Source organism: Thamnophis elegans, chromosome 3, assembly GCF_009769535.1.
Source record: "Thamnophis elegans isolate rThaEle1 chromosome 3, rThaEle1.pri, whole genome shotgun sequence".
Classification (NCBI taxonomy): domain Eukaryota; kingdom Metazoa; phylum Chordata; class Lepidosauria; order Squamata; family Colubridae; genus Thamnophis; species Thamnophis elegans.
In genome coordinates, this window is record NC_045543.1 from 58,565,939 (window position 1) to 58,586,067 (window position 20,129).

The window sequence follows — 20,129 nt, forward strand, 5'->3', positions numbered from 1 at the left end:
GGATCAACTTCCTCTCTCAGAACTACAAGGAGTGAAGGAGCAAAGACAAACCTGCGTGATCACCAGGCGTATGGAACAAGAGTTAAAAAAAGCAACAAGCTTTGCAACAAACACATGCAACGGTTCAAGAACTCACAGGTTTTAGCTCAGAAGCAGTAGGAGGAGCCAGGCCGAAAGCCAAACTACAGGATTTTCAGATGGCTCTTAAAAAGATTCAGGGAGCTAAAGATGACAACTAAGTTCTTAACCTGGAACGTTAATGGCTTAAATTCTCCACAGAAAAGGAAGAAAATAAATCATTATTTGAAACAATTTAAGAATGATATAATTTGCTTGCAAGAGACACATATCAGATTAACTGACCAGAAATATTTGATCAATACAAGACTTGGACAACACTTTGTAGCCTCCGCCCCAGAGAAGAAAAATGGTATAGTTATTTACTTAAGAAAGGACATGAAAGCTGAATTAATTGAAGCAGATTCCCAAGGAAGATATATTGCAATAGAACTGGCATTAGAAGGGGAAAAGATGCTTTTAATGGGAATATATGCTGCCAATCAACAACAAGACAAATTCTACAAAACGCTCCATACTAAGTTAATACAGTGGGACTATAGATCTTGCATATTAATGGGTGATTGGATACCAAGAAAGACAAGGGTCTCCTGCAAAATATCAAAATGCGAGCGAAATTACCTAAGTCTTTTTTTTATATGATGCACGATATGGAGCTAAGAGACATCTGGCGAGAAAGGAATGAAAAAGAACAGGATTTTATATTTTTTTCTGATAGACATCAATCTTTTTCCAGGATTGACTTTATATTAACAACAAATGATTTGCTTTCTAGGGTGAAGAAGACAAAGATATGTTCCAGAGCTTTAACAGATCACAATCCGGTTTGAATGGAGTTGGAATTTGGGAAGGAAGCTAGAAGGACTTGGAGAGTAAATGAAAATTTATTTAGATATGAGGAAAATGTCAATGAATGTAAAAAATTGTTGAGAGAATATTTTGTTTTTAATATGAATAAGGGCACATCTATGGAAATGGTTTGGGATGCAAGTAAAGCGTACATGCAAGGAGTGCTAATAAATTTAAATAGGTTACATAGACGTAAACAGGGGGAAAAAGAAATGAACTAGAGGAAGAGATTAGGAAGAGAGAACATGAGCTAATATTAAACCCAGGAGATAAGAAGATTAAAGAAGCAATTACCTTATTACGAGCGCAATTTAATATGCTGATGTCAGACCAGGTAGCTACTAATTTGTTATATGCAAAACATAATACTTTCTGAAACACAAATAAACCTGGTAGATGGTTAGCATATTTGACTAGGAAGAAACAGAAATCTTGCAATATATCGAAAATACATTACAAAGGGAAAGAAGTGTATCAACAGGATGAGATTCAAAAGGCCTTTCGTGAATTTTTTACAGGATTGTACATGAGTGACAAAATACAAGGTCTTGATATAGATAGATACCTGGACAAAGAAAAAATACCTATAGTTAAGGACGAGCAGAGGGAAAGATTGAATCAACCAATAACCTCGGGGGAAATCCTCCCGGTAATTAAACAGCTAAAGGCAGGGAAAGCACTGGGTACAGATGGTTTGACAGTGGCTTATTACAAAAATTTACAATTAGAAATGATAGAATCCCTTAAGGAATTATTTAATAAAATCCAAATGGAAGGGAAGGTACCCCCATCTTGGAAGACAGCTTTCATATCCCTGATACCTAAAGAAGATCAAGATCTTAGTCAACCAAAAAATTACAGACCTATATCATTACTTAATATAGATTATAAAATTTTTACAAAAATATTAGCGAATAGGTTAATGTTGGTTATTCAGCAATTGATTCATAATGATCAAACCAGTTTTATACAAGGGAGACAAATGAGAAGTAATGTAAGACAAATTGTTAATATACTGGAATACTTGGGAAAGAATAATCAAACCCCTGCAGCACTTATATTCTTAGATGCCAAGAAAGCCTTTGATCGAGTGATTTGGCAATTTTTAATGAAAACACTGCAAAAGATGCAAATAGGAGAGTATTTTTTACAATCAATTAAAGCAATATATCAGGAACAAACAGCACAAATTATAGTCAATGGAAGTTTAACAGACCCATTTAAAATCAAGAAAGGCACAAGACAGGGTTGCCCCCTATCGCCATTATTGTTTATTATAACCCTGGAATTATTGTTGAATAAAATACGGGGGTCAGATGATTTACAGGGAATCAAGATCAGGCATCAAGAATATAGACTACGTGCATTTGCGGATGATTTGGTTATAACATTAACTCAACCAGAGAAATCTATCAAGGTTTTAATGAATATGATTAATAAACATGGCCAAGTATCTGGATTTAAAATAAACCTAGGAAAAACAAAGATGCTAGTTAAAAACATGAACACTAATCAAAGGGAAGACTTAGAAAAAATGACAGGATGTGAAATAGTTAAAAAGGTCAAATATTTAGGAGTCTACATCTCAACTTCAAACGGGAAACTATATAAGTATAATTATGAGCCACTATGGCATAGTATATAGACATAGATGAAAAATTGGGGAAAATTACAATTATCCTTGTTGGGAAGAATAGCAGCAGTGAAAATGAATGTCTTGCCTAAATTTCTATTTCTTTTTCAAATGATACCAATACTTAAAAAAGATGCAAACTTGCTAGAATGGCAGAAGGGTATTAACAAATTTGTGTGGGCAGGGAAGAAGCCGAGAATAAAACTTAAAATTATGCAAGATGTACGTGAGAGAGGAGGTTTGAAATTGCCAAATCTAAAACTATATTATGAAGCAGTAGTTTTATCAGTAATCAGTGATTGGATTAACTCAACAGATGATAGAATACTTAATATTGAAGGGTATGATTTGGTATATGGTTGGCATGCTTATCTGTTATATGACAAGAAGGTGAATAAGAATTTTAAAAGTCATATTTTAAGGAATGCTCTATTGCTGGTCTGGAAAAAATATCAACATAAACTAAACGATAAGATACCTATGTGGGCAATTCCCAGACATGCAATAGAGAACATAAATATAGTACAAAAACAGGATGTAACCACATACAGACAGCTTCTCACTTTAGAAAGAGGTGTATTACAACTAAAACCCTTGAATGTACTAAAAGAGGAAAAGGTAATTCAAACATGGTTTCAATATGGGCAACTACAGGCCAGATGGAAAAAAGATCAAAAAATTGGTTTTACGCAAAATGAGGATAATTTACTAAAACAAATTAGGGATCAAAGTCAAATGCATATAAAAAGACTATACAATGTATTAATAGAAATGGGTTCAGAAACAGAATTAGTCAAAGACTGTATGATAAAGTGGGCACAAAATTTTGAAGAACCAATAATGTTGGATACATGGGAAAATATATGGGTAAGAAATTTACACAAGCCCAAAATTTGAGAGAGAATTTTTATAAGATGTTTTATAGATGGCATTTAGATCCTTAAAAACTGGCCTGTATGTATCCGAATTTACAACCTAAATGCTGGAGATGTGATTGTGTTGATGCTACATATTACCATATATGGTAGATTTGTAAAAAGGTTAAAGCATTTTGGATAAAAATATGGTGGATTATGCAAAATGTTCTTAAAAAAAGGATAAAGTTTACCCCTCAGTTATTCCTGTTAGGTATAACTACTGATTGTACTGTTATAGAGACTAACTTGATTTTGCATTTAATAACGGCAGCAAGACTGTTGGTGGCGCAATACTGGAAGAAAGAAGATTTGCCTACTATTCAAGAATGGACATTAAAAGTTACAAACTTAGCAGAGATGGCTAAAATACCTCAAAGACCACTCAAATGAGAAATATAAACTGGAGTGGAGAAGATGGATTGACTATATTCAAAATAAATACGGGACTAAGAAATTCCAGATAGTTTATGACTGAAGAAGCAAGGAATGATATAATCTGTTTAGAGTTAGCCTAACAAAAGAGGAGTTAAAGCTCAAATGAAAGATGATACTAACTTTTTTTTAAAGTTTATTTTAGAACACCTTTGTTAAAGATTTATACTCTGTATTTGTTCTGGGAAGTCGGGGGGGGGAAGGTTTGGGGAGGTTGGGTTCGGGTGTGGGAGGGAAGGTAAATATTGGTAAAAGCCTTTTTTCTCAAAAACTTTCAAAAAAAAATCAACAAGATAAATACGTTTTTTAAAAATATTTCTTTTAGTTTCATTTTACTCAAGGCATCCAGCCATGAATGATAATAAAGAGCAGTAGAGATTAATTACCTGGATTTCTTTTATTTGGAAAAGGTATGCATTGGTGGGATCCTGCCAGTTTAACAACCGGTTCAGTGATCGTGCGCTTTGCTTCATGCCCATGCGTAGTTTTGAGAAAAAGTACCTTCTGCATTACTACTGGGGAGGAAAACAGCTGAGGCGCGGCAATCTGCTCTGCTGACGGACTCAGCTGAGAAGATATATGCAAGTTCCTACATCTTAAGGCTATTTTCACAGTCCATTACATGAGGCTTTAAATAAGCAGAAAGGACAGGGATCTAAAACACTGATACCCTGCGGTCCATTTTATCAGGACTAACTCATTCAAACTCCTCTCAGATAACTGGCAAGTCCTCATTTCAGGCACTTCAGTCCAACTCTGTACAAATCCAAGTGATTTTATATGAGAGACGCCTAGAATAATCCTCATGATGGCCCCTAAGTTTTCCCCAAAACTTTCACTCCCCAAGAGTAACTGAATCACTTTGACCAGAATCATAGACTAGTTATCTACAGGTATCCTTGTTGCCTAAGAAAGACCTTTGCTGTTTGTTTTCCTCTGGTAAGCATGAATGTACACAGAATCCTTAAAGTGCAATGCAACCCAAGTGGCGAGTAAGGTCTCAATTGTCCCAGTAATAACCCCAAGCTTCTTCTGGAACCCTGTAGCATGTCTGGCATGGACAAATCGAATGGACACCTCTCTACAGTGGTGTACAATCTCAGCAAACTTCAAATCCAATGGGAAGCGATATTTTCACAAGGGACAAATAATATCCTCCAAATTCACCTTGGCCAACTCTATGCGGGATAATTTGCCACAGAACAAGAGTTATGCTAATATCAAAGAAGAGGTGGTATGGAATCAATAAAGAAAGAATGCCACAAAGGAGGAACAAAATGAAATGTGAATGACCAAAATTAAAATATTTTTTAATTAAATTGAATTGCTGAATTGTCCTGCAGCAAGTTGGCCGTGGTGAGTTGGTCCAAAGCCAAGTTCGCTGTGGCAAGTTGACCCATTATGTGTGTGGCAACCCGCCCCCTCCTTTCCCTAGCCAGAATCTGGCTAAAGATAGTTGACTCATATCCATGTTTGCCATCATATCCTAAACAGTCTCCAAGTCTGCACCCAGGAACAGCAAATTAAAGTCCTCCAGCCAGAACCATAAGTTGGGGAAACTCCTCCATAAACCTTAGTAGCTCAGGTAGGGAGCTAACATGTTGCTATGCAAAATGCCCTCCTACAAATCTTCTGAAGGATTCAGAATCCTGCCTCTGAAGGACTCCTAGGTGGCTGGCTGAAGTTTATTACTATCAGCTCCTCAAAAGGAAAGTAAACGGAAGTAATAAAGAACATATTTGAAAGACTAGAGCTCATGAGGAGAGCAACTTCATCTGTCTGTTTTCTGGTAAAGTGGTCATTTGAGTCTCCATATAATGTGGAACGTCCACAACATGTCCTCACAATTCATAAGCACTTAGCTCACAAAGGTTGGCCTACTTTATCTTAGAGTCCTGCCCAAAGATTACTAAAGACTTTTGGCAAGGAGTAAAGTGCCAACAATAAAGCTATATGTTCATACTAACAGAACACTTACACTTATGCAGGCATTCAGCCCCTGAAAGACTCAAGAACTGTACACCCTGCTCAATCCACCCTCATCTTTCAAACACTGAATAGAAAGATCATTAATGTAGTAGAAAATGTTTGAGGAAAGCATTTCAGAAGGGATGACATGGCTGCTTTGAAAGCCACTTGTTCACTGGGATCACCAGTGAAACAAAGCAGCTGGGAAAAGTGCACATATGTGGAAACAATGGAAGAAAGATTTTGAACTATGCCACTTCTCAACTTTCGAGAAATTACAAAGGCTTTAACATATCAAAGACTGCTTTGCTTCCATAAACCTGTTTCACCAAGCCACCCTTTAAAATGCATTGTGAAACCCAGAAAACTTATTTGGGCAAACACAATTATAGATCTCCATTCTACATACAACCTAATAACATAACAATCCCGATTAAAATCTTCCTGATTAATCCATGCAAATCAGCCACTTCAGGACCTTTCTTACTAACTACACCCATTCACTATATTCCTATATGCAAACAATTTTAACTGTTTGCTTTAAGCGATTTGGTTGTTTTTTTTTAATCAAAAAACCTTTGCGTGCATTAGAATATGACAGTAGTTCTAGCTCAGATTAAAAGTTCCTGTGCAATGCTAACAGGTTTCCAACATAACTAGCCAGTCGATATTCCAAGATATACTGTTTTGGAATGAACAGGTTTTGTCATTCTAAAGGTCTAAGCAGCCTTGACCCAACTCAGCTGGGACTTAAGCTTTTCCAGCCACAGAGTTCAAGCTCTCCATATTTTGCTTGATGCTGAGTAGTTCAGTACAATACACAAGTTTCACCGATTTGGACTTTTTGCATTCGGGAGCAGGGGGTCGTCTAAACTACCCCCGTAAGGGTTTCTAGATAAAGAATAGCACACTGGGCCAGAGGTCCCCAAACCTGGCAACTTTAAGACTTGTAGACTTCAACTCCCAGAATTCTCCAGCCAGCTGGGAGTTGAAGTCCACAAGTCTTAAAGTTGCTAAGTTTGAAGACCTCTGCACTAAGGCTATTGCACCAAAACCAAAACTCTTGGATTTCTTTTTAACCAAACCACATCAGCTTTCACGGACCCACCTGCGCGGGAGAACGCGAAGTGTCACCGATATTTGGTTGGTTCTAATGTCGAGAATTTCAGCAAAATTGTAACAAAAAAGTAGATCACTTTGGCCGATTGTCATCCTTACCACCCAAGCCCCGCGAAATCACTTTCACCCAGATGATGGGGAAGCCCCCGAGGATCCCTCTCGGGCAAAGCAAGTCCCCAAGAGAGAGAGGAAAGATACCCGCCCCCTGATCCGTGATCTCGAACTTACCCCGTGTTGGGCAGCATGGCCAGGTCCGACGAAAGTTAAAGCGGGGACCGCCGGGCAGATTTCAGGCCCGGGTGGGACGGGACAGCGCCTTGGTGCCTCGCAAGGCCGCTCAGATTCCTGCCCTTGCTTAGATTTAGAACCTTCAAGCCAGAGTAAAAGGGCGCAACAATCGAAATCGATCCCTCCGACCCCGCCCCTCTCGCTTGCCACGCGGAAAAGAGAAGCCTCGTCTTTAGCCCCGCCCCTCGCCAGGCTTCCCTAGACTGACCCCACCCACCGGAACCCGCTCTTGCGTCATTGACTCAGCCCCTCATTCTGCGCGTCCTTAGCAACCGCTCCCGCAAGCAACGCTCGGGAACCTCGGCTGTCCGAGTCACGTGATTCACTGAAGCGATTGGTCTGTGTAGTTTTTTTTGTGGGGGGACCTCGCTTTTTCGTCTTTAACGGTTGGGAAGAACGGGCGAGAATTTTTTTTTTTTTTTCTTCGTCCACGGCTGGTTTTCCTTAGAGCTTCTGTCACTGTTTTTTTTTCCACTAAGAGCGAATCTCATCAATGAAAACATGCAAAACGCTTGTTGTGAAACCAAGCATTTGAAGCCACGGGTCGTTTATAACTTTAGTTTTAAAGGCAAATGCGTCTTATCGCGGGTGGCGGACGTGGTGTCCTGTCTAAATAAATACGAAGCTAAACTCCTTATGATTGGATTTGCCAAGGGTATGAATTTGGCCTCTCATTTGAAAGAAAAAGGTCAGAACATCAAACCATTAATTAGTTACTAACAAAAAAACCTACCTTTCACAATGACAAATGACAGACTTAGTAGCTAAACCGGGGGTGGGGGGAATCACCTTTTCAAGTTTTGCCTTAAACTTGTAATCCTAGTGTAGGAAGTTAAAACCCACCCATTTCCGAGAAAAATGAAATATCCTGGGAAATATTGAAAAGGCAGAATATTATATTTCCTTGGATAAGAAATGGAGAAACATGTTCTTAGGCAGGAAACAAACTCATTTTTTCCCAAAGAATTTTTTTTTATTCTCTTACATACCATTTTAAGTATACATTCAAATAATTAGTATTCTTTACATTTATCTCTCCTTCTCTTTCTCCCCTTCCATCCTCCTCTCCTTACCACTTTCTTCTTTCCCCCGTCTTCCTTTCTTTCTCTCCTCTCTCCCTTTCTTTTTCTATTATTTTTGGTATGTATTTCAAAACGCAGTTTATATTTCCTTGGGATGGTATTTCCGTCAGCCCAGATATAATTAAGGATCATTTCTTATTCCCTTACTTTCACTAGTCTACCCTAGGTATGTCCCCACTCCTTATATCTCGTTCTTGAATATATACTTATATGTTTAATATTTTCTTTTCTGTTTTCCCCTTCTTCCCTCCTTCCTTTTCCATTTAATAGTGCATCATCTGAGTACTTTATCGTCTCCCTACTTTCTTTTCTAGCTTGCTTTCTCTAGCCAATCATAAAATCTTCCCCATGTCTTGAAGTACTCTGATTCCTCTTAATCCTTTATTTTCATTGTCAACCTATTCATCTCTGCACAATCTAATATCTTTTTTTATTATCTCTTCATCTGTTGGTAGCGTATTTAATTTCCAATTTTTGGCAAATACAATTCTCGTTGTTGTAGTTACATGTATAATCAAATGTATCCTCTTTCTTGAATTTCTCTGGGATAATACCTAATAAAAATATCTCTGCTCTAAATTCTATTTCTTGTTGTAACATTTTCTTTAACCATACTCTTATTTTAGTCCAATATTTCCTTGCTTCTGCACACCACATGTGGTAGTATGAACCTATTGCTTGTTGACATTTCCAACATTTCGCTGACTTGTCTTTAAACATCTTAGCTAGTTTTCCCGGTAACATGTGCCATCTGTAAAACACTTGTATGTTTTCTTTGTAAGCTGTTGATATGATTAGTTTATAATTCCTTTCCCATAGTTGCTGCCACTTTTCTAGTTCAATTGTATGGCCAAAATTCTTTGCCCAAGTTAACATTGTATCTTTTACCTCTTCTTCTTCTAGCATAGGTCTTAATAGGTAGCTATATAATTCCTTGATTATTCTTTCTCCCGTTGCCATAAGTATCTTATCCAACTCCGAACTTCCTAAGTTAAAACCATACTCCCTTTTATCTTTTTCATATCATGATTGTATCTGCAATTGTGAAAACCAACCTATATCAATCCCTTGTTTTTCTAATTCTTGTTTTTTTTAGTTTCCCCACTTTCTGTTAAGATATCTTTGTATGTAATAATATTTTTCATACCACTAGTATTTGGATATGTCAATGCTTCCATTGTTGAAAGTCACATTGGTATTTCTGAATAATGTTTCCCTCTTAAACTCACTCTTAATAGCCCCCACCTTTGTCAATGGGCCATTAAAAGACCTGAGTCGGTCTATTCTACATAACAAAGACCTCCCCCTTCAGCTCCAGGGTGATGGGATAAGGCATGATAGTATTAGCCCTTTACCCATCTTACCACAGGGCACCTGGGAAGAAGCAATGCTCAACCAAACTTGGACTCAAAACATAGCCTTCACAGTTGCCCCTGCATGGCCCCATGGGAGTCTGACAACCAATCAGAATACAAGATCAGGATAAAGGCCAGAGAGGGCATAAAACCAGGGACTTTCAGCATTTCACTCTTTTTCTTTCTTCATCCAATATCTTGTAGTGTGTGATCCCCTTTTTCCCCAGGAGCTCAAGCCATGTGGTCCTGTCCACCATTAAACCATCTTTCCAAGCAGCCTCCATGTTTTCAGTGTCTTTTCCCTCACTTGGAACTAAACCCAGAAGGACATTTCTTCCAACACAACAAACAATTAACTGGTTACTAGTAAAAAAAAAAAACCTTTCACAATGACAGGTGAAAGAGTAGCTAAACTGAAGGGGAAATCACCTTTCCAAGTTTTGCCTTAAACTTGTAGTTCTAGCTATTGGACTTTGTAATTCATAATGATGGAGGCTACTTGGAAAGATGGTTTATTGGTGTGATGAAAGAAATGTCCTTCTGGGTTCAGCTCCAAGTGGGGGAAAAGACACTGGAGACATGGAGGCTGTGTTTTGAATCCAGGTTTGGTTGAGTTCTCAGATGCCATGTGGTGAGTTGGGGTCCTGTCCACCTGTGGGAAGTTATCATCCAGCCCTCTCTCAGAAAAATGAAATATCCTAGGAAATATTGAAAAGGCAGAATATTTCTCTGGATATGAAAAGAAAGAAACATGTTTTAAAAGACAGAATAGTTGCCTGTAGCTTCCTGCCCATCCCCACTGTTAATGGGCCATTAAGAAGGCCAAGCTAGTCCCTTTTGCAACCCACAAATGGGACTCCAAGCTAGCCTAACTAATGGATATGGCCCAGGTAAGCCTCCCATGCCGGCACAGACCCCATTGAGTCTGTGGGTGGACTTTATCTTGGCCTTAACCATTGGATCTAGGTTTTAAAGGGGTTTTGAGTTTGAGCTCAAAGGCTGCCTGGAAAGAAGGTGAGTACCTCTAAATTTTAATTCTCTAAAATTTAATTTAAAGCATGGCAAAGCATGGGAAATGTGTATATGCGTGCATGTGTGGGATCCTTCTCCTGATCACAGCTGGATCTTGGTTCCTCTGTGTGTTTTACCAAGGGAGCCTGGAAAGTATTAGGGTCAGGCCAGAGCACAGGACCCTCTGTTAGGGAAAGGAGAGTGTGTGTGAAAATGGATGGAAAAATGAATGAAAATGTTGTTGTTGTTGTTGATGTTGTCCTGTGAAAGCAAAAAAAAGCAAAGGCTCATTGTGTGTAAAGAGAAGAAGGGGTGGGATACTACTGAAAGGGCAGAGGTCCTTCACAGATTACCTTTTTGATCTGTAAAACTCTAGAGAAATTCCCTGGTAGGAAAGGGGCCGAATACTTTGTCGAGGGAATCGAAGTCCTTTCCCGAAATCTTTTTTTTTCCCCAAAAACTTACGGCGGGTCGCCCAGCTAAGCCAAAGTGAGCCTTACATCTTAAAGGGTTATGGGAAGCGTTAGCTTGAGGGTGACAGGAAAATCCCTTGGAGATTTCCTAAAGCAAGGAAATTGTGTGAGAAATGGGCTTTGCTAAAAGATAATACAGGAAAACTAATTATGCTACATAAAGGTACTTAAAAGAAAAGGGGAAAATGTTGGGGTTTCTTTTTTTCTCTCTCTTGTCTGTTTGTCTCTTTCTCTGTCTTCTATGCAACCACATGGTTTGTTTCTTAAGATTTGTGCCTTCCCTAATTTAACAGATTTGTGCTGGGAATGACTAGAATGTGAAAACCTGAGAGTTCTTTTTTCCCCCTCTTATTTTGTCCTTGTCTAAATGTGTGCCTAAATCTTTGTGCACCCTCAATGTAATTGTAACTAAGATTTCTCCAATCCAAAAGACAAGGATTTTAAAGTGTTCAAAGAAAGAAAAGAGTAAACTGGCAGAAATTGCCTTCGCTCAGTTTGTTGCTCCCTCCCCCCCAAAAAACAGCGTACAGAGAAGTTTTTTCCCCTTCCTTCCTTCCCTATACCTTAAAGTAACAACCCAGGAAATGTTTTAAGTTCATTTACAGGAAAGGTTTCATCCTTGCACTTATTGTGTGTTTAAATGATTTTACCTGTTTATTTCCTTCCTGAAGCATATGAATCCAGATCCCATTTCTCATCTGTGATATCCCCATAATGTTACCAGTTTATCTGTTTAGTAACTGATGATTTTACCTTTTTTTAAACTCTGCCTGCAAGCTTTCTACCCACCCCCAAGCCCCTCCCTTACCCTTAATCCCCCAACAATGCCTTTTCTGTGGGGGAGGGAACCTTGTTTTCATGTTTTTCAGCCCTGGAAGATTGTACTCTTCAGGTGAGTATAGATTTTTTTTCCTTTTGGTGGGGGGAGGAGGAGAGTGTTGCCTTGTGTGTGCATGTATGAGATGAAGGAAATTTCTACTAAAGGTTTGCCTTCAACCTGAGTAAAAACCCTCTGCGCATCTATCTGGCCAACCTACTCTATTCTATCCTAAAGTAGAAACCTGGCCTCTAGAAGACAGTTTTGATTTAGATTTTGTCAACAAATTTGCTGATTTTCTGGCCACCATCAGATGAACTGAAGAGAAGTTCTACCTGAACTTCTTCCCCAAAGTGACTAAGGAGTCCACAGGGATATGTTAGAAAGCTGTTGCAGCAGTAATAGTTGTCTTTAAAAAGAAAAGTAGAGCTCGAGCCCCACCCAGATGCAAACGATGTGTTAATGAAAGTCTCCATATATCTTAGACTTTAAAACTATGCCAGGGCCCTGCTGGGAGAGCTAAGAGTTTGGATCTTTAAAATATGCCAGCGCCCTGCTGGGAGGTCCAACCTAGAACCCTGGCCAATGCAAACAATGTGTGGACAAACATCTCTATTCATTGTCTCTATAAATCTTGATCTTTAAAAATATGCCCACGCTTGCTGGGAGATCAAGATAGAAACAGAACACCCCAGGACAGAGACAGGTATTAACAATCTAGTACTTAAGGATATAGAACAATGGGCGTAACTTCGAGCAGAAGTAAGAAATTTAGCAGGTAATAAGGTAAATCCTGTCTGAATGGGAAGACCTAGGTAATTGGACTTGATTAATTTAATTTAATGTCTGTTAGAATTCTTAGGTGTGCATCTATACTAATAACATGTAGAATTGAATAGCGTTGATTGTGATATGTTTGACCACCTAGAAAAATAAATAAGCTTGGGCTTGAAGCTGTGGGGAAGGGGAGTGTGGTTAGGATTTAAACTGCTGTCTGAGTTTCCCCACTGCTTGGAGAATGAGCCACATGTTCCCCAAGTAAAGAAAATTGAAGATTTAAAGGGACAGAACCTCCCCCAGGTCTGAAAGTGTTGTTCCATGGTGTGTGTGTGTGTGTGTGTGTGTGTGTATGGGTGTAATCATTTCCAGACCTGGAGGGAAGTTGAGATCCCTTAATAAGAGAAAATGGAGCTCATTGGCTTATGTACAGCTCCCTGAAATAATTGTAATAATTGCTTTGTATGAAGAAAAAAATGAAATGGGATATTTTTGTATGTGAAATTAATTTACACAAGCAGTCTGATTGTAGTGCAAATGTGAGTATGTCGATGGTAAAAGTTGGTATGAATGTACTTTAATTCCTTTCATATAAAGAAACAGTAAGTTGCAAGGTTGTTTAATGGTATGTGTGTGTATGCTTATGTGTTATCATTTCCAAACCTGGAGGGAGGGTGAGATCCTCTAAAAAAATAAAATGAAGCTTGGTGGCTTGTGAAAAAGCTTCCTGAAATAGTTATAATGATTGGTTGGCATGAGCAAGCATGAGCGTCTGATTGCAGTATGAATGTATGTGTCCCCAATGCCCCAGCGAGTGGTAAGTGAAGGGATCCAGAGACCTGTGATTGCCTGCGCGAATCCCCCCCCCCTTTCTTCCTTCTTGGTCATTCTTTGGAGGAAACAGAAAAGACGGGGAGAGTGAGTGTCTGCTCATTTTACAATGAGCATGTGTATGAAATGCCCCATGAGATACCTGTGAATGCTGCTGTGCATTCCCCCCCTTCTTTCCCTCCTTCCTTTTGGGTCAGTGAAGGGGGCTGAAGTTTTTCTGCTCATTTTAACCACCTTTTTCTCTCTCTTCTGAGAAATTTGGAGTAAATGGGTGACCTGCTCCTGCACCTTTACCTTTCACTGTTGTGATCTTTTCATTTGAATATAAAAGTTATGCAACTACATTTCCTTTTCTGCTCTGAATACAATTTTGATTTTTTTTCTCTTCTGGAAATTTTTGAGGTTTAAAATGCTTAATTAAACCTATAAAAAAATGATTTTGAGATATTTTGCTTACATTTGTAAATATTTTAACATACTTAATGAGAATTTGCTTCCATCTGAATGGAATCTGATATTTTGGAGTGTTGACTCAAAGTACCTCTTTTTTTAATTGCATTTTCTTAAAGCTGTTCTTCTTCCCTCCCTCTTTTACACCTGAGTGCATTTTTAAAAGCTTATGAGTCAAGGTGCTCTACCCTATGATATTTTGTTTGTTTGTTTGCAACACAAGTTGTTGTCCCTTTTGGAAATTTACTCATCTTACTGCAAAAGTGTTTCAATCATAGAGGCAGTGGGAATGTCATGTTCCATGAAATTTACATCGTCTGCCTTCTGGAATAATATTTGGATTTCCACACTTGGACAGAATGGGTGAGATTCCACAACATGAGACTAAAGATATGTCTGTAAAGAACTGTATACTTGGCCTCTTCTCTTTTTCTTCACCTCAGAAACAAAGGACTGCTAGCTCAAACCATAACTCTTGAATTGGCTGCTGGTGATAACATCCTGATGAAACCTGACATGAGGGAAAAAAACTTAGCCAAGCCCGCGACAGACTCTACCAAGCCTGACTGACCACTCTTACCAGCAAGCTAAGCCTAATGCCATCCAGCAGATATGAAAGAATAGATCCTGAGATGGCGAAGTAAAGACCAAAAGACTCTCTTCTATCCCCAGAAGACAGCTGTAAAGACTATGGGGGAGGGTGAAAATTGATCCTAAAGTTTTCTTTTTTTGCTTCCTTCACAGAAATTCATTGTAAAGTTTCTTCCTTGTCTCATTTATATTGTAATCAGTTTAATGTATTCATGTAAGAATTGTATTTGAGAATGGCTAGCACAGCAATTTCTGAACACCTTAGATTTCTGTCTAGTGGGTGGGAAAGTTTGTCCAAAATGTCTGTATTTTCTGTATTGTAGAAGCAGCTACACACACACACACATACAAAAGAGAGAGAGAGAGGGAGGGAGGGAGGGAGGGAGGGAGAGAGAGAGAGAGAGAGAGGAGCCTATACAGAATTAGATTGAAACTATCTCCTCCACACACAGTTTTCCTAGGTTGATTTTTGTCCTGGCACAAGCCTAAACAGTGATTTCTCCCTTTTTAATTCCATTGGGGGAGGGTCAATTCCCCTCAGGCAATTCCTCCAGTTGAAGAGCTAGCAAAGAGGATCTCCCCCCCCCAAAAAAAACAAGCCCTCACTGTGACAAAACAAAAACCCACGGTGCCCAGTAAGGCAGGATATGTTGCACTGGTGGTCTCATGAGTAGGAGTCCCCAGGCTCAGTGTGTGTAATTTTAAATAGCCTGGATTGCACACCAGCTAAACTCAATTTGGCCTCACTAAAATAAGCCAGGGAAGGTTCAAGAACCATCCCTTTTAAAATGGGCAGCCTGTAACTTAAAGGGAAAGCATGGCTGTGAATAATTTTAGGATTTCTGCTTGCTTAAAACCTGTCTGGAAGCTCACAGAAAGTGATATCTGATAGTAATTGGCATGGAAAATTGGATACTGCAAATTTCTTTCCAGAAATTTGTGCCCTGGTTGCTAGACCTTCATGGTTGAAAGCTCTCTGTGAGCCACTGAAGAGATCCTTCTGCTGTCTCTCTCAATGCTTTTTCATCAGAAGAATTAAGTCTTCCTGATATGACCAATTTTAATCTTTTGTCAAAAACATATGCGTTCCACTCACATGTTTTGAAAAAAAAAGGAGGGATTGTGGGAAGTTATCATCCAGCCCTCTCCCAGAAAAATGAAATATCCTAGGAAATATTGAAAAGGCAGAATATTTCTCTGGATATGAAAAGAAAGAAACATGTTTTAAAAGACAGAATAGTTGCCTGTAGCTTCCTGCCCATCCCCACTGTTAATGGGCCATTGAGAAGGCCAGGCTACACCCTTTTACATAATAAAGACTTCTCCACTTCAGCCCCAGGGGGGATGGGAGTAAAGGCATGATAATATTGGCCCTTTACTCAACTGACCACATGGCATCTGAGAACTCATCCATACCTGGATTCAAAACACAGCCTAGAGTGTAGCCCCTGCATGGCCCCATGGGAGCCTGACAACCAATCAGAATACATTTCTTACACAGGAACAGGAAACAGAGAGGTGGGACTAAACAGGTTATAAAATGCCTAGCAAGCCCCTCCTTCAGCCCTTCTCTTCTTCTCCACCAATATTGAAGCATGTGATCACCTTTTCTGGCTCAAGCCATGTGGCCTGTCCAACAATAAACCATCTTTCCAAGAAACCTCCATGTCTCCAGTGTCTTTTTTCCCACTTGGAGCCAAACCCAGAAAGACATTTCTTTCATCAGTAGGAAGTTAGCACCCACCCCTCTCCTAGAAGAATGAAATATCCTAGGAAATTTGAAAAGGCAGAATACTATCTCTGGATCAGAAATTGAGAAACAATAGCCACACCTTTCTCAATGGGCCATTAGTGGCCCTGAGTTAGTTTACTCTGCATAACAAATGTAGGATTAGTTTTCTACATAAATTCTCACATGGCATCTGGGAACTCAATCAAACTTGGGACTCAAAACACAGCCTAGAAGTTGCCCCTGCATGGCCCCATGGGAGTCTGACAACCAATCAGAATACAGGAAACAGAGAGGTGGGGCTGGGCAGAGAATATAAAGCCAGGAACTTTCAGCATTTTGCTCTCTTCTTCTTTACCCAACATCTGGAAGCATGTGATCACTTTTCCCCCAGGACCTCAAGCCACGTGGTCCTGTCCATCATTAAACCATCTTTCCAAGCAGCCTCCATGTTTCCAGTGTCTTTTTCCCCACTTGGGAGTTGAACTCAGGAGGACATTTCTCCCAACAATTCTATGTTCTAAAGGATTAGATATCATACCAAATATAACAAGATTATAGTACAAATGCAATAGAATACAAATAAACAAAAGCAGTATCACAGTATTACAGTTCTTAACTTTAGCTGTTTACTCTCCAAAGCCTTTCCAGAACAGCTTGACCTTAACCATTATCTGTAAACCCATAAAGAGGGGAGGTAATTGTTGCATTGAATCATAAGTACTTTCAAAGGAAGGGGCCAGCCAAGAATATCTGACTTGGTGCCCTTCTCATTTATCTTCCTAAGATACTTCTTAATAGGAAGGGACATTCAGCTGCTCTCTAGTCACCCCAGGATGAAGGGGCAGAATATCCTTGGGACAGGCAAAGATATATTATCTATCTAGAGATAAAAGGATAACTAAGATATTCAGAAGTTGTGGGTGTTTCATCACTGGAGGTTTTTAAGAAGAGACTGGAGAGCCACTTGTCTGAAATGATAGGATCTCATGTTTGAGCAGGGGGCTGAACAAGAAGACCTCCAAGGTCCCTTCCAGCTCTATTCTGATTCTGGTTCTTATTGTATTGTGAACATACTCTGGTTTCTCCCTAGTACCTTTGAAAGTCATGATGAAAGAAATGTCCTTCTGGGTTCAGCTCCAAGTGGGGAAAAAGACACTGGAAACATGGAGGCTACTTGGAAAGATGGTTCATTGGTGTGATGAAAGAAATGTCCTTCTGGGTTCAGCTCCAAGTGGGGGAAAAGACACTGGAGACATGGAGGCTACTTGGAAAGATGGTTTATTGGTGTGATGAAAGAAATGTCCTTCTGGGTTCAGCTCCAAGTGGGGGAAAAGACACTGGAGACATGGAGGCTGCTTGGAAAGATGGTTTATTGTTGGACAGGGCCACATGGCTTGAGCCCTGAACAGAAAAGGTGATCACATGCTTCAATGTTGGTGGAGAAGAAGTGAAGGGCTGAGGAAGGGGCTTGCCAGGCTTTTTATACCCTGTTTAGTCCCACCTCTCTGTTTCCTGTTCCTGTGTAAGAAATGTATTCTGATTGGTTGTCAGGCTGAAGTGGAGAAGTCTTTATCATGTGAAAGGGACTAGCCTAAGGTGACCAGACATCCCGCTTTTGGCGGGACACACCCGCTTTCCAATGCATTTTCCCGCGTCCCGCCCGCTTTTTTAAAAAGCATGCTTTTTTTGGCGCTCGCAGCTCCCGCCCATCAGCTGCTAGCTTGCTGGGCTGGCTCATCGTTCTGTTCTCTATCCTACCTCCTACCTACAAATTTAAGCCAGCCCAGCCTGCCGCTCACAGATTGGATTGGCCTGGACTCCAGCCAATCAGTGAGCTGGCTGGGATGGAAAACGCGGCGTGCTTAAAGTTTTCCATCCCAGCCAGCTCACTGATTGGCTGGAGTCCGCTTAGCATGCCGCATGAGTCCCCCGCCCATCCGTTGCCGCTCGCATGGGCGGGGTAGCGTAGCGAGTGAGCAGGGAGCGAGCTTGCCTTTCCAGCTCCACTTCCGGACAAGCTGTGGAAAAACCTCTGCGAAAAGTGCCACCTGGGGCCGCCGCTTCTTCTCCGAACTCAGAGTAAGTGACGGGCGGGGCGAGTGAGGGGGGGGTTGCGGGATCGCCACCCGCTGCACTGCAGCTGACTCATCCCGGGCCGGGCGGGCGGGGAGGCTCTGGGCGTCCGGGCGGGAAGAGTACAGAGAAAGGCAGAGCGGCGCTCGACGTGACTCTGCTATTTCTGCTGGAGGAGTCCCTAGATAGGGAAGGCGGGTGGCGAGGCAGAGCAAGGGAGCGCAAATGGCGGATCCCGGGCTCATATGCAGAGGGAGCTCTCCAGGCACAGGAGCGCTGGAAAAGTGCTCCGCTCATGCACCCACCGGGACGGAGCACGCTCGCTCCAGCCCTGCCTGCCGGCACGACTTTGAAGTGTTGGCTTGCCGCTTGCCTTCCACTTCGGCCCGCGCGGAAGGCAATCCAGCCCTTTCAAAGTCATGCCGGCAGTTTAGAACTCGCCCGCCATTCAGCGAAAGATGTTTCGCTGAATGGCGGCCAAGGGGCACGCTAAAGTGCCGGCATAGGTTTGAAGGGCTGGCTTGCCGCTTGCCTTCCACGTCGGCCCATGCAGAAGGCAATCCAGCCCTTTCAAAGTCATGCCGGCAGTTTAGAACTTGCCCGTCATTCAGCAAAACATACTTCGCTGAATGGCGGCCAAGGGGCACGCTAAAGTGCCGGCATAAGTTTGAAGTGTTGCCTTGCCCGTCATTCAGCGAAACATGACTTTGAAGTGCTGGCTTGCTTGCCGCGTTTCCCCGGAGCGCTCGGGCTCCTTCTCTGGGCAGAGTTGGAGCCTATCCTCCACCTCCTCCCAACGGAGGGGCGCCCTAAAAAAAAAAAAAAAGGAGCCAAGCCGTTCCAAAGATGTGAAGGGAAGCAACCAGATCGCAGCGAGGAGAAGGAGGAGGAAGTAAATACAAGTATAATAAATACAAGTATTTATTATACTTGTATTTATTATACTGTGGATTTGGTCTGCATCAACCTGCCGCCTCCCCTCACCAGGCAAATCGTGGTGAAAACTCTGGGTGAGTCTCCGCGGAGAGCTTGGCGGGCAGCTGGCTGGACTTCTAAGAGGTGGGGGGGAGGAGCGGCAGCTCCTTGAAATGGAAAAAGGCTTGCTTCCCCCTCCCCAATGAGACGCCTTCCACGATAATAGGAGAGGAGAGCTAAGAGAACAGGGCGGGGGTTGGGAGAAGGCATGGGACCGGGCTCGGATTTGCCATTTGAGAGAGAGAGAGAGAGAGGAAGGGGGAGAACACGAGTGTGTGTATCCCTCCTTCCTTCAGCCCAACACTCTAGCCCGGCTTGGCTCCCGCTTCGTCTCTCCTGCCTCTTCGCTTCTCTGTTCGATTGTTGAAAGTGGGAGCCAAACCGGGTCATTCCTTCCAAGAGGCAAGTTTCCGTTCTCTTAGCTACGTTCTGCCTTGTGATTGCTGTCTCCAGGCTCTCCTCTCCTATTATCATGGAAGGTGTCTCATTTGGGGGAGGGGGGGCAGGCCTTTCTCCATTCAACAGATCCAATATACAGAGTTTTATTTTTTGGCCCTAAAAATATTGTCACTGAGGATGACAGAAATTTCTTCATCATTGCTATTGGCCTCAAGTAGCAAATAATTAAACATGGTTTTTAGTGTACTTAGTTAGCTATCTGCTTTTTAACATTACATG

The 20,129-nt window shown here is 41.1% G+C and overlaps 1 protein-coding gene across 2 annotated transcripts in view; it reads right to left on the minus strand.

Moving 5' to 3' along the window:
- The window catches only part of HSDL2 (hydroxysteroid dehydrogenase like 2), a 64,974-nt gene extending 57,536 nt beyond the window's left edge, over positions 1 to 7,438 (minus strand). The window contains exon 1 of one of the 2 annotated variants that reach the window (XM_032213153.1): positions 7,225 to 7,438. In XM_032213153.1, the coding sequence (XP_032069044.1) occupies positions 7,225 to 7,241 (17 nt within the window). In that variant the 5' untranslated portion in view covers positions 7,242 to 7,438. The remainder of the gene's footprint in view (positions 1 to 7,224) is intronic. The other variant, XM_032213152.1, reaches the window with a different exon arrangement.
- Positions 7,439 to 20,129: the final 12,691 nt, after the last annotated feature.